The sequence below is a fragment of the Prosopis cineraria genome, unplaced genomic scaffold, assembly GCF_029017545.1.
Source record: "Prosopis cineraria cultivar Desert tree isolate PC_DT_omini unplaced genomic scaffold, ASM2901754v1 PC8, whole genome shotgun sequence".
NCBI classification, from domain to species: domain Eukaryota; kingdom Viridiplantae; phylum Streptophyta; class Magnoliopsida; order Fabales; family Fabaceae; genus Prosopis; species Prosopis cineraria.
The window spans coordinates 8,263,900-8,278,776 of record NW_026555339.1 but is presented as its reverse complement, the minus strand read 5'-3'; the positions used below and the strand labels follow the sequence as shown (position 1 = coordinate 8,278,776).

The window sequence follows — 14,877 nt, the reverse complement described above, 5'->3', positions numbered from 1 at the left end:
GAAACACTTGATTTGATTTGATTTCTCTTTTTCTTACTCAAGAGAATTGATTTCACTGTGCCAGTAGAATTTCGATTCCCGTGAACTCCATTTTGCTCCGCAAGTACAAGGATAAATGCTCCTCCCACCTCTCTCTCTCCTCTCTCTCTCTCTTCTTTTGCTTCTCTCGCACTGAACCAGTGAGCCAGTGAAGTATCAGATCTCTCTTGCCGATTCGATCCAGAGGAGGAGGAACCGGATTGAGTGATGGAATCGAGACGATGAAGTTCTACATATCGGCGAAGGGGACAAAGAGAGTGATCGCGATATCGAACGGTGGAGGAGGAGCCGGAAAAGCATCGACGAAGACTAGTACGGCTGCTGCTGCAGGAGGTCGCCGGATTTCCGCCGGCGCTGTCTTGCCGGTGGTTCTGTTGCTTGGTATTGTCCTGCCGTTGCTCTTTGTCAGAATCGCGTTCTTGGTGCTCGAATCTGCTGCGGTTTGCTCGTCGTTAGGTAATTCAAATCTCGTGTTTATTCCTCCATTTTCAGTTCTTTGTAATACTTTTCAAATTAATACTTTAGTCTTCAATATTTTACTCTATAATTCAATTTTTAGAGTTTTCTTTTCAAGTATTTTGAATTGAATGAAAATTAAGTTGGTAGAGGTTGGCAGTGGCATTAATGAGAAGAAACGAAAAATATGAATCAGTCTACCAAAAAAGAAAAAGAAAAAGAAAAAGAAAAATATGAATACCATTCAATAAAGTACGGGGAGCCTGAGATGAGAGACGTAGAACGAAATTTCACAGGATGGGATGTCGTTACTCGTTATTTTCATGCTTTATTCATTTATCTTGTTGAAAGTTTTTTTATGTATTAGTGGAAATGATAATTGCAGATTGTGTGCGATGGAGGTTTTTGAGCGAGGGTGACACGTCTCTGGTATGTATATTGTGACCCCAGCTACAAGATTACTTTCCTATTTTTATAACATATTTTATTTTTAACTTACACGTCATTTTATTGCCTACATAGAGAACAACTAATTAATATTAAAACGTTGGCCACAACAAAGATATAATACGAAATTGTCTCTCAAAAATGTCTTTGATAAAATATACTCCCTGTATCATAATAATAATAATATATTATTATTATTATTGATAACTACTTCATAATTTTTTAAAAAAGTTAGATAAAACTTTAACATCTTAAATTTTTTTATATTTTTTAGTTATATCCTCATTAAATATTTTAATCATGATAATTAAAATTTTAATGTATCATTTTTTCTGAAAATTAAAGAATAATCAATAAAGTAGGGGTATAATTAAGAAAATTATAAATATTATCTAATGACCTATATTTTAAATTAAATAGAGTTTCTAGAAAATGTTCGATATCATGGTTTGGAGGGAGTATTCATTGAACATACATACTTGATATTATGAGACATCAAATTAATATTAATATTAATATAAAATATGACATGTATACAAATTACAATATTCAAAATCATAATAAATCCCCAACAACTTTATTTTAGTCTTTGAAAAATGCGAAGTTTAATTAATACACCATGCATAGTAGTTAATGATATATTTTTACCCACCTTATCAATATATATAATCAAATTTTGGCATGAGCAGTATGGCTGTAAGCCACTTGGCTGAAAAAGATATATATTAAAATACAAAGATTAAAGTTATTTGAATATTTATGTTGCATTATAGGGATAAATGATAAGTTCCAACTATTTAACTGAAAGTGGTTACAACATACTTCCTTCGTTAAAAAATGAAAGGCATTTTTTAAGGAGTTAAATGTTAAAAAATGTGAGATATTTTTAGTTTTTTAAATTGTAATCGTTGCCTTTTTTTTCTTCAAAAGTGTCCCCATTAATGAACAACTTTATATTTATTGTATGGTGTTTAATAGGAATAGATACAAAAAAATAGAGTTAGTTTGAAGGTAGGTAACTACTTTATTGGGGGTGAGATTACGTTAAAAATGCTTTACATTTTTTAATGGAAGGAGTATTATATAAAAAAACACATCATGTGTTACTTCAAGAGGAATATGGTCACATTTTCATCACGAGTTATTCCTTTTCTTGTTTTTTTTTCTTTATAATCTGTTTTCCTTTTTTCCTTTCTGTTCATATTTCTGAATCTCAGTATTTTTTTCCCTAACTTACCTTAAGACAAACGTTGGCAAATACTATCATTCGTATACTTTGCGTTTGCTTCAAGTAGTGAAATATCAATTAAGTAAATGGACGTCAATCATAATTAAGAATAAATAGGTCAAGTATACTGACGTAAATCATGATTAAGTAACTGGTATAACTAATTGAAATAATTTATATGTAATTTTTGTTGTATATTATTATCAATATCTTAATTGGAAAGTTTTCCATCAAACATGTTAAGTGTTCAATCTTTTAATTAACTCATAAAAATGTCACATTATTATTGAAGGACTAAATGTTATATATCTTTAATTCAAAATTATCAATAATCAATAACTGTATTAAAAAATTTATATAGAAATCTAATCTTTTTATTTTCTTTAATTTTTTCCAATTAAACGAAACTTTTGAATATATAGGACACATAAATGACTTGTCGAATTTTGTCCCTTACTCAAATTGTGGAATCTTGATTGCATCGAATTTAGTTCAGGTTTGCCTGGCACAGTAGCACTAACGGAAATATTATTGAAGCAAAGGACAAAATAAATATGACAGCAAGGAAGATAATAGATAAGAGTACGACAGCTAAATCAGCATAATCCACACTAATCTAAAAAATTAAAACAGTCTTGTCCTCATGTTTATCGAATAATAAATACTTTTTTTTAATCATTTGTCGTTTTTTTCCTTCCTTATTTGTCTAAACTTTGTCATTTTTATTAGCTAAAATTTCATTTTAATCTTTAATAAATAGAGTATTGATACATTTAGTCTATAATATATGGCATTATTTGTTAAATTAATTTTTCCAAATGAGTACTTTTTTTAATTTAATCTCTTACGAAGATGATTATCGTCAGTAATATCTTGTCCATTCACTATTAGTGTACCTAATAATCACTGCTAGTATATCCTATTCGCTTTCTTCCCAAAAACAAAAGTAGCATAAACCCAGCCACAAAAAGGTGAAACTTTGAATAACAATATAATTTAACCAAGAATATGTTAAACTACTTTTCAATGAAATTTATACGCGCCAATTCACTCAATTGATGATGAGTTGGTTAAACAATTAACAAATATTTGAATTTAGTTGTTTTTTCCCCCTTCCTTTCCTTTCTTTCTTGCTTTGTTTTTTTTAACCATGGCTATTGATGCTATGCATATACGTATCTTAAGAAACTCAGAGATGAGGTGACCAGAGCGCTGCTGGAAGCGAACGACGGTCATGTGAGTGAAGAAGGAGCTGAGTCGTTCAATGAGCTTGTGAAACAGATGAGGGCCTCTAAGCGACAGGACCTTGAGGCATTCGCTTTCAAGATCAAGGCCTCGGTACATGTAACTTAGAAATAGCTAATAGAGAAAGATAGAGAAAGTTTGATTATGTAAGTAAACAGTCGATTGGTTTCTCGAGCTAGTCAGCTAGATGTTGCTCAAGGAAGGAACTAGTCCACTTTTTGGTTAGATAAAGCAAATCTTATTTTCATGTTGTCATTACGTTCTTGAACCAATGACTTATGACTGTGAAAACTCAGGATTCTTTCAGTTTTTTTGGAACAACGTTAGGAAAATATCTGGTCAAGTTTCTTTCAAGTTTTCAGTCCTAGTCTGTTCAGATGGACACAAAATATATATGCCTACTCTATGTAGACCTGAACCAGTTCAGGACTGTTCCACCGGGGGAGAAAACTATCTTATTGATCTGTGCACATTTCGCTTATATTGACTCCATTTCAATACATCCTCTTTGTAACTCACGATATTCTTCTGATCATCACTTTCAGCTATCAAGAATGGAACGCAAGGTGCGATCGGCAAGGCATCTGGAATCAGTTTACTGGCATCTAGCTTCTCACGGGGTTCCCAAAAGCCTAAACTGTCTTTGCCTCAAGTTAGCTGATGAATACTCTGTAAATGCCATGGCTCGATCTCGCCTACCTCCGGCTGAATCCATCTCTCGACTTGTTGACCCTACCTTTCACCACGTTGTTCTCCTAACTGACAATGTCCTTGCAGCTTCTGTTGTTGTCACCTCTACTGTTGAAAATTCAGCCATCCCTGAGAAGTTAGTCTTTCATATCGTCACCGATAAGAAAACTTATACTCCCATGCATGCATGGTTTGCCACCAATTCTGTGAAATCAGGTGTAGTGGAAGTCAGGGGATTGCACCAATATGACTGGTCTGAAGAAGTTAATGCTGGTGTTCAGGAGATTCTGGAAACTAATCAATTGATTTGGAAGAACTATTACAAGAATATTAAAGAAAGGGAATTCAACCATAGGGATCAAGAGCAAAAAAGATTCATAGAGGTTCTAAGGCCTAGTAGCCTCTCCTTGATGAATCATCTCCGCATTTATATCCCCGAGGTAATTAGTTATTGATTTGAAGTGCCTCTCAACTTAGATTTTAAGGGAACAAAATCGGTAGATGCATTCTGGTTGACTGATACAAGCCTGATGAACTCTTTATGATGGTTGTTTGATAATTTGATTTTTGTGGACTGTCACAGCTGTTTCCTGATCTGAACAAGGTGGTATTTTTGGATGACGATGTTGTGGTGCAACATGACATATCTTCTTTGTGGGAACTAGATCTTAATGGCAAAGCCTGTGGTTCGGTTTTCAAGTCATCTGGTGGAGAAACTGGTTTCCCTGGAAGTAAATTCATCGACTACCTGAACTTCTCCCATCCTCTCATATCATCCCACTTCGATCCTGAACAAAGCATATGGCTTTACGGCATGAATATATTTGATCTTGAAGCTTGGAGGAGATCGAATATCACTGAGACTTACTTTCGATGGTTGAAACTTGTAAGTATATCTTGTAACTATCCATGTCTCTCAACTGAATAATAGCGTGTGTGTGTGTTTGGTTTCATGGTGAGAACATCGCAAACCCACTTTTTCCCTGCAAATCACAGTTTGGCACCCCACGCATATTGTTTCCAAACACAGCCTAAGCTTGAGCTAGAGGTCGGGCTACAGATTATAAAAAATACTTTTGGCAATACTGTTTCTATTTTGTCATGAATCTATATTCTGAAATTCAGTATCTTTATCTGATTTCACAGAACCTCAAATCTGGGTTGGCATTATGGAAACCAGGTGTGCTTCCACTTGCCTTGATTGCTTTTGAGGGTCAAGTGCATCCTATAGATTCATCATGGCTTGTGACTGATTTAGGTTACCACTATCAATCAGAAGAAATTAGTCCGGACAGATTGGAAGCTGCTGCTGTAATTCATTTCAGCGGCCCTGCAAAGCCGTGGCTTGAAATTGGCTTCCCAAAAGTTCAGAGTTTATGGAACAGATATGTAAATTTCTCTGACAAATTCATCAGGAGATGTGGAATTACACAGTGAATCAACACAATTATACTGCTTCAAAGGCTCCAACATGTGTTCATTTAGGACACAAGTTATCTCCAGGTTTTTTGGTCCTGACATTTTCAAATGAATATAAGATAGGTCTACCTTGTATCCACCAAGAGAGACAAGGATCTTAAGCAGATGTTTGGTTCATGGAAAAATGTTTTCTAGGAAAGAAATGAGAAATATACTTAGAAAGAAAATGGGATAAATGCATTTCTCATTTTCTTTTTGAAAAACATTTTTCTACCTACCAAACATTACATAAGACCTGGAAACAAGTTGGAGTAGATCATTTGAGATTCATTAACAAGGACAAAATGCGTGCGGGATCTGAGGGAAGAAGGTTTCACCTTCAGTCTCTGACTTATACGCTCTTCACAGCATAATTTTGCCAGATACTTCCATATGCTTACATATACTTCACAGTCATATATAGATGAAGCTTCCACTCAGTGCCATATTACAAACACTATCATCTGATCCTGATGTTAAGAGTTATGAGATACAGCCACAAGCATCATAATTTTTTTCTCTGGGCACAGATTATAAATGGTAATTTTAGTTTTTAATTTTCGGCTATATTATTGTATTGCTGTAAATTACCTGCTTAAAAATGCTTTTCTGTACGGAAAATAATTTTACATGTATAGTATTTTCTGATTCCTTGAATTTGGTGCAGTAATTCCTTGCTTTTAATTGGTTAGGATATTTTACTTGGATCAGCTGTTCTAGTGTATAAATAGTTGTTAGACTCACTACCCTATCAGATACATTATATTATCTTGAATTTTAAGACTTGAAAACTTAAAAAGAGAGATGTACTAGAAATTATTTGATAACTGATGCTTCTATGTTCAGGAATTGTTTCAATACTTTTAGCATTTATTTCTGTCAAATATAACTTATTGTGAAAATGATAATAAAATTCATCGGAAATGTATAAATGATAATTTGATTCCTCGAAATGTAATAATTTCCTTGAAATCCCTAGGAGCTTTTCTGTAATTAATGAATTTATATAAATTATCAAATTGCCCTTGTTTTAAAATAAATGATTTACAAGTTTTGTTTAAATATTTACTTCCTTTTTATATTCGTAATAATGCAATAATAAATTATAATTTTGCATGTTAATTCTTTATTTGCTGTTATATTATTACGAATATAAGAAGAAAAATTGTGAATATTTAAATAAAATTGTGAATCATTTATTTTTAATAAGGGCAATTTATATAAATTTATTAATAATAAAAAAGTTTTTAGAGATTTTAGGATAATTATAGTATTTTAAGAGACTAAATTATTATTTATATATTTCAGAAGAATTTCGTTGTCATTTGCCCTAAATTATTTCATTGCTTGGATTGAAATTTTTGCAGCGGCCTAGCTCAGAGATCCCATAGAGAAATAGAGTTGAAATTCTCAACTCAGATATCAAACTCGCATATTTTCTAATAAAAAATTTATATATTTAATTTTAGATATTAGAGGTACTTATTTTTAATTAAATCAGTATATATAAATCATTTACATATTATCGATACTTTAACAAGATCTTTTGAATAATATTATTAATACATTATAATTTACTTATTTTGATTAGATTGGATAAAATACATTAAGTATATAAAGCTAAATATCTACATCTTGTCCTTTTCAATATTACAAGGAGTATAAAAAGTAAGTTGTATATTCATGATTGATAAATGATTATATATTTATTATAATTTTAATTGTTTATTGACCAAATTTGTTAGTGTAACGTTGCAATTTTAAGCTCAGACAAATTGAAAAAAATTAATTCACTTGACATATATCTCTCTTGAATTTAAATTTATACTGAAAACTTTATCTTATTTTAAATCATTTATGTATCTAAGTGTAGACCAGATAGTTATAATTATAAATATTTAGAAATCTAATACACCAGCACTTATATGTACTGACCAAATTATTCATTCGATTTGTTGATTATATACTTATACGTCATTTTACATAATTAAAACATGCATTTCTTAGTAGAAAATCTGAACAAACCAACGGGGAACGATATTTGAAAGAAATAACAACCGATCAGATAATAAACAATATTTTTTATATAATATATGAAGTTTTGGGGCCAAAATGCTGGTCGTTTTGCTAGTTCAGAGAGTAATTAACGGAAATTCCAATAAATGGAATAACGGTTCTCAATTAGAAAACTGATCCCATATGAGTGGCTCTCCACCAGTTTAGAACCCAGTTGCAGAGTATCCCAGATTGACGAAAATTAGCCCTTTGAAACAATTTCCAATAATCTTTCCTCTTAATTATCAGCTACCTGAGCATCCAAAGAAATTAGAAAAAATACATAAAAGTTATCAGAAGAGCACATGTATAAAGAAAATGGTTATTATCATAATCAGGAAAATAATAAAGCAAAGGCATGAACTTTAAATAAATGGTCTTCTCCCACCATAATTCCCACATGATAACTCTAATTTTAAGTATATAAAATGCATAACAAATAGACTCCACCTACTCCTCTAGTTCTATTTATATTTTATAAGTCATTTTCAATATATTTATTTTAAATTAAAAAATTAAAACTCATTAATTTTATCTAAAAATTTAATAAGTTTTCAATTTTATTCTCATCAAAATACACACACACTTTTTGACACCAACATCTAATAAAAAGTAGAAAAGGAAACTTGTAATGACATAATTTATAAACATGACTTGAAAAAAATCTTTTCTCTTATAAATAGAATTAGAGAAATTAGTATATAGTATAGAGAGAGATAGACACTAAATCACATAACATGTGTAACATATATTACATTAAAGAATGGAGTCAATTGTTGAATGTGTTCTCTCATGCATTTATAGCAGATGAATTAAAAGCCAGAAATTGAAAGTGAATTGAGTTATAATGAATCTAAGAGGGGATATGGAAATGGATGATTACTTACACAAGCTGGAGAGCAGTGTGGTCTTGTCGAGTAGAATAGTGATGATGATTATTGGAAGCCAAGAGATTTACAGGGAAGAAATTGCGATCATAAGATTGTGAGGGAATGGACTCACACATCTGCTGCTGCTGCTGCATCACACTTGATTGCTGCTGCTGCTGCTGCTGTGCTCTCTCCTGTTCGGCTATCTGCAGGCATTACATCCTCATCAACATCTCAACTATAAAACAACATGGATTATATATGCATAGATAGGTAGAGAGAGACCTTTGCTCGCAGATAATTATTATGGTTTTGGAGCTCCATTTCCTGTAACATGATAATTATGGGATGAGGTTCAACTATATATATACACAATGTATTTCTATTTTCAATAAATATGAAAAGAATTTTTAGAGGTTGTGCTTGGTTTGCTTATATCATAAAATTTTAAGGGGAAAAGTAATAAACTTGAAAAGCTAAGAATATTTTGTTTGGTGAAGTTTTTTTAATTATCCTTTTCTATGAAAACATTATTTTCAATGACATTTAATTTTTTACGTGATTTGGGAAATATAATCCCAAATAAATGATGTCGATTTAATTTTCCCAATTTTATTTCCATTTTTTAAAATACTTATTTTGATTACAGTTTGGTTCTGTCAAGTGTCAATTATATAATAGTCTTGATCACTTAATTCTTGGGATTGAATTTTCCTGAATAAAAAATTCCTTGCAGTAGATTTAAAAATCTTTAATCCAAAAGTTTTCTTGGTTTTTTTGGTAATATCTTATTATCTTACATTATTAAGAACTGAATATAGAACTTAATTTGTTTTGTTGCCAATCTATTAGGAAAATGCATGAGATTTCTTGCTCTATACATCTTCACACTTTAAACTTAATGATTAGCATTAGAATTGTTACTCTAGTTAATGATATTATTAGGTTGTCCAAACATAATTAAACTTAAATTATTGTAAAAAGTTTTCACGTCAACTAAAAGTAGAGTCAATAACTAATAAAAAATAAATAAAATAATTTATAAACTTAAATCTTAAAATTTTAAATTAAGATATAATATTTGTTTTTTTATTTTTGTCCATTTCTTCTATTTCTTGTTTCCAGGTCACCTCTCAATCTTCTCAATCCTAACAAGTGGCATTGAATCCTAGTTTTGTTTGGGACAAGTGGTTGACGCACATGCGCATGCACGTGTTATACTACTTTCAGGCATTTGATATTTATAGCATTTTTAATATGGGAAAAACTCTTATTGCTGCTAATGAAACTCTAGGTAATTTATATCTTTTCAATTTCCTTCACTTCACATTGATGTGATCCACAACCATAATCTTTTATTTATGGCATTTAGTTGCTAATCTTTTATTTATGGCTTTTAGTTTTGAGATGAATATTCAAATTTAATCAATTTATATATCCAAACAAAGACAGAAAATGCCTTGGAACCCAATTGAATGAGAAATTCTTAGATAAATTGAGTGCACTATATCATTTGTAATTTGTCTAATTAGAATGCCCCAGATCATCTAAATAAAATCTTACGTGATATTATTTTAATTAATTTTATTCTTGTAATATAATGCATAATTAATTTATTGCATTTTCTTTTTCTATTATCATTGATATTATAATTAATTTATATTTAATTTTATCTAAATGCTATATTTTTATTGAATAGATTACAAATGACATAATGCACCTAGTTTACTTAAGAATTTCTCCAATTGAATTTAGGAGCCTTAATTATACGTGCTGTACTGTTATTACATGCAATTAATAATAAAGTGAGACATATATATACATGTTTTTCTACAATTGTAAACTCCATTTATAAATAGTACGGTATGTTATAGATTTTATAATATATAATGATAATATAATATTGATATATTGACAGCAGAAAATAGAAAAGGCACCAAAAAAAAAAAACTAAATAATGAGGATGAAAAGAAGAGTACCCGCTTCTGCATGAACTCGACTTCAGCAAACAATGTCTCGTGCTGCAAAAAAAAAAAAAGTAGTATTGCACAGTTAAAATTTTGCAAACAGATGAACTGTTTTGCAGTATCATATATTTTCTCAGAAACAGGAGTGATTCAATTAATCAACGAAGAAAATTAACCTTTCTAGATCTAACTCTGCTCAAACCTTTCTCCAGTCTTCCCTCTAGGTTTTTCAGCTCCTTCAGACTCAAGGAGCTCAGAGCTTCACCCAGGATGTGCCTGCAAATTATAGTAATCAACAACATTCACTGAATATTTCATCAACACACACACAATCATTGGCCAACATATCTAATTTCTTAAAAATTATCAAGAAACTGACCTGTTCAGATTCTGAATATCGTGTATCTGCCTTCTTAGCTTGGATGATTCTTGCTGATAAAACTATTATTAATGTACGTGCAGATAACTTAAGTTAATTAGTATGAACGAGAACGTCAGCGGTATCCTAACTATATATATACATATATATGGAAGCAACCTCTTGCATGTATGTACTCTGTGTGTGTGCGTGTGTTTGGATTTCACATTCGTTTATATATCATCACAACCTTAAACGGTGTGTGTGTGTGTGTGTGTGTGTACCTGGGTATTAGCTTCAGCTACAGATTCTGTGTTTGTGGAAGCAGCGCAAGCTTTCTTGTACCTTTCAATAGTTGTTCTAACACTGCATTTACATTCAACAACACCACAATTATTTCATCAGTTAATCTCTCTCTCACACACACAACATATAACACAAGACAGCGGTGAAACTATAGATATATATATATATATAGGTTAACACATTTAGACAGTTTTGGAAGAGCATTTACACTTAAATTTACCAGATATTGTAACACTTGCAATTAATTTCTATTCTTCTAGTCATCCACGCATGAGATATATATAGTTACAGCCTTGATTTTGTGGAGTCGTTCTTTATTAGTTGTCACTGCCAAGCTGGCATAGCATGGGACAAACTTCATTGACTAACGAGTGTGAGTATTCAAAAATATTTGGTGACTTGTAATCTCTCTCTCTCGCACACACACAGAGGCTGACATGAGCTCTCTTCCTTTGTTTATTTAACCATAAAATGTGCTTTCATTTAATGGGCTGAGCTGAAACTGTATGTATGTATGTATCCCATAGGTTATGGCCACATGTCGCTTGCCAATAACTATATTAAAGACACAGAATATATATATATATATATAGAGAGAGAGAGAGAGAGAGTTCTTGGATTTATATATCTCGGTGGATATTGAAGTGTACATAAAGAGTTTAAAAAGTCAGTGAAGCTTTGTGAATCTAAGAAAGTGAATGATGAGATCGGCATGTGTGCAGAGTGCAGACTACACATCCCTATGCACAAGAATAAGCTCAGAATAGATCACACTCTCTTATTGCCTCTTTACTCTCTTTCTTTTCTTTCTTACCTTACACTCTCTGTTACTTCTTTGCATTTCCCTATGTTCTTCTTCTTCTCTTTTTAAATCTCTCCTATATATTCTCTATCAACCAAACAATATAATCTTACTCCACATATATTTCTTTTATGCATATGTTTTCAAGTGTGCACTTTAATTTGTCCGCTTCAGTCTTTGAAAGTCTGAATCTGTCTAATTCGTAGACCAAATTTATGCTGTTATTAAGGTCTAAACAATCTGTGATTAAATGAAATGTCAAATATCTCATTTGTTGTGAAAGTGAAACACCTCTTTCACTTTCTCTGATGAACTTCATATGTGATAAAGCAGATTGACACAAAGTAGTGATATTTATTTATATATAATAAGTATTATTACCTTCCCATTCTATGAAATTTCCTATACACATAACTGAGGGTAGGTGGGTTATTTATTTACGTCAAGTATTGGAAACTTTATCCCCACAGATGAAAGCCACAAAAGGTGAGAGAGAAGGATAAATTAACTAATTAAGTATAGATGAGCCTGGAGAGAAGTTTTTCTTTTCTTTTTCTATTCTTGGAAATATGATATCATGGCATGGAGTTCTACTTTTATTCAGCTCGACCATCAAGAAAAAGATGACAGAAGAAGACACTAAATTATTTGACTTCTTTTGGATTTTTTTATTATTACTATTTTCTGAAAAAGTATAAAACTGCATCAGAAATACTGGGGGGGGGGGAAGGAGAGAGAGATTAATATTTGACAATAATAACAAATAAATGAAAAAAATAAGAAGACATCACCCTCCTGTTATATATGTGTTTAGTGACGAACTCTATTTTTGGTGAAGATAAATGGAAATGATTTCATACTTTATTGAAATATAATACTTAAAATCAGCTCATGAAAGAATTCAAACGCTAGTTCTTCCATACTTTTTTAAATTTAAGAAACTAGGAAAAATATTTAATTTTAGAGAATGAATTGAGAGGAATCCTCGCTAAACAAGATATCCAAAATTTGTTGCCTTTTTTTAAAAAAACAGAAGAAGAAAACCCTTTTTTTTTTTTAAAAAAAGGTGGGTTCTGTATTTCATTTCTGTCTTGTACGGAGAAAGAAAAGTTAAGGCGAGAGGGAAAAAGAGGACTGTTAGAAATAGAAATCTACTCATTAACGTTAACCTGCTGGTAATTAATCAGTTTGATATTTTCTAAGGTCTCAGAATTGAACTGGTCTGCAATTCTGCATCTGCGAGCTTCTTGTGAATCATTTTCTTGCTGATGAGAGGTGAGAGCTAAAATGTTGCTATATGGCATGAACTATGAAAGAAGTGTCAAGAAATGGAAGAGATTGATGAAAACTCATAACAGCTTTGTACAGCAGATCACTCTACTGGATTTGATGGCTAGGATGTGGAGAGAGAGAGAGACAGACAAATAGATATACATGCATATATATATAGAGAGAGAGAGAGAAAGCAAAATGGGAGATGCAAGAAGCTAAGATCTACAACCTACAAAATCTTAGAACCCTAAAAAATGTAGCTCTTATGCTTAGCTTTTACATATAAGCTCTATGTTATAATGCTTCACTATTTCTTACTGTTATCGCACCTTGGATCTGTTGAATCCTAGCAAGTTGGAAGAACGTAGAGGGAGAAGGAGAAAAGGAAAACACACACACACACACACACATATAGAATGAGTAATTACATATACGCACCGTAAAGCTCATTAAGGAAAGGCACAGCCAAAACGAAGAAGAAGGGAAAAGTTCATAAAATATTGAGAAAACTATCACTTTCGGCTAAACTCAGAACACGTACGGTCTTAATAACTTCATATAAGCTTCCAGTTGATTAAGCTTTTCTCACCAATTTAGTATATATATTTCATGTATTTGACTTGAAAAACAAACATAATATCACTTTAGAATAGATATAAAACAAAGGTGAGAAATCATTGAAACAAAATCATTCTTATTCCCAGCAGAAGTAAGAAAGATCAGAAAGAACTTCAGAATATAAGATAGATGTTCCCTGTATCTCAATTAAGCTTTTACCCAGAGAATTATTTCACCAACAGATATGCATATTGGCAAATTAAAAGAACAAACCTTGAAGAGTTGAAAGCAAATTTATCAACTAATAGAAGAGAAACAAAAGGAGAAGAATGTTGAAGGACAAACCTGTTATTGGCGTACTCGTACAAGCGACCACGGCTAGAGAAGACGACGAGAGCGACTTCAGCATCGCAGAGAACAGACAACTCGTAAGCCTTCTTGAGTAAGCCATTGCGTCTCTTACAGAAAGTAACTTGCCTGTTCGTCGTGTTCTCTATCCTCTTTATCTCTATTTTCCCTCTTCCATTCTTCTTCTGCGAAGACGACGATCCTCCTCCTGCTTCTGCTTCTGCTGCTTGAAGATGATTCGGAACCTCCATGGCCAGCCAGAGTTAGAAGAAAGAGAGAAGGAAGAAACAGAAGAGAGCGTGTTTGGTTAATATTTAATCTGGGTCTGAGGTTTGACGGAGCTATTTGTAGGCGTGTGGTGTGGTTAAGGCGTGAAGAAAAGTTGCAATATATGGAAGGCATGGTTGGCTGAGAAAGATGAAGACAGGAATTTATGGGTCCGAACACGACCCTTCAACCATCACACCCAATAACCCTACTGGTTTAATTAAATTAATTAACAACTAGATTATGATTACACCCCGCAATACTTGGTTCAACTAGTTGAGACTCGAGAAAGTTAAATAAACTTATTCTACAATCTTGACTCGGGATACTCGTAAAGCTACTATTAATAATAATGGTCGCACATAAAATGTGATAATAGTGTCAGATTTTTCAAAGTATCAAGTGATGGAATTAAAAAAAAACAATTAGATAATTATTACTATTTGGATTTAATCTAGTGCAATGCACTTACTATATGATCATAAAAAGATTTTTTTTATTTTTCTTAATTT

At 31.9% G+C, this 14,877-nt stretch overlaps 2 protein-coding genes across 3 annotated transcripts; one reads left to right on the top strand and one right to left on the bottom strand.

Moving 5' to 3' along the window:
* Positions 1-6,220, top strand: LOC129317645 (probable galacturonosyltransferase 15). 2 transcript variants are annotated; one of them, XM_054961985.1, is made up of 6 exons: positions 1-495; positions 881-924; positions 3,356-3,514; positions 3,961-4,545; positions 4,689-4,991; positions 5,252-6,220. In XM_054961985.1, the coding sequence occupies exons 1-6, from the start codon at positions 261-263 to the stop codon at positions 5,540-5,542; spliced, it is 1,617 nt and encodes a 538-aa protein (XP_054817960.1). In that variant the 5' UTR covers positions 1-260; the 3' UTR covers positions 5,543-6,220. The 2 variants fall into 2 exon arrangements, with proteins under 2 accessions (XP_054817960.1, XP_054817961.1); XM_054961986.1 differs by having other exon boundaries at positions 4-495; positions 3,356-3,508.
* A 1,407-nt stretch (positions 6,221-7,627) lies between these two features.
* Positions 7,628-14,478, bottom strand: LOC129318553 (agamous-like MADS-box protein MADS1). The gene is made up of 8 exons (XM_054963393.1): positions 14,096-14,478; positions 11,097-11,178; positions 10,834-10,895; positions 10,631-10,730; positions 10,467-10,508; positions 8,773-8,814; positions 8,506-8,693; positions 7,628-7,871 (listed from the first exon to the last, which is right to left on the bottom strand). Exons 1-8 carry the CDS (start codon positions 14,347-14,349, stop codon positions 7,868-7,870), a joined length of 774 nt encoding a protein of 257 aa, XP_054819368.1. The 5' UTR covers positions 14,350-14,478; the 3' UTR covers positions 7,628-7,867.
* Between the last annotated feature and the right edge of the window lie 399 nt (positions 14,479-14,877).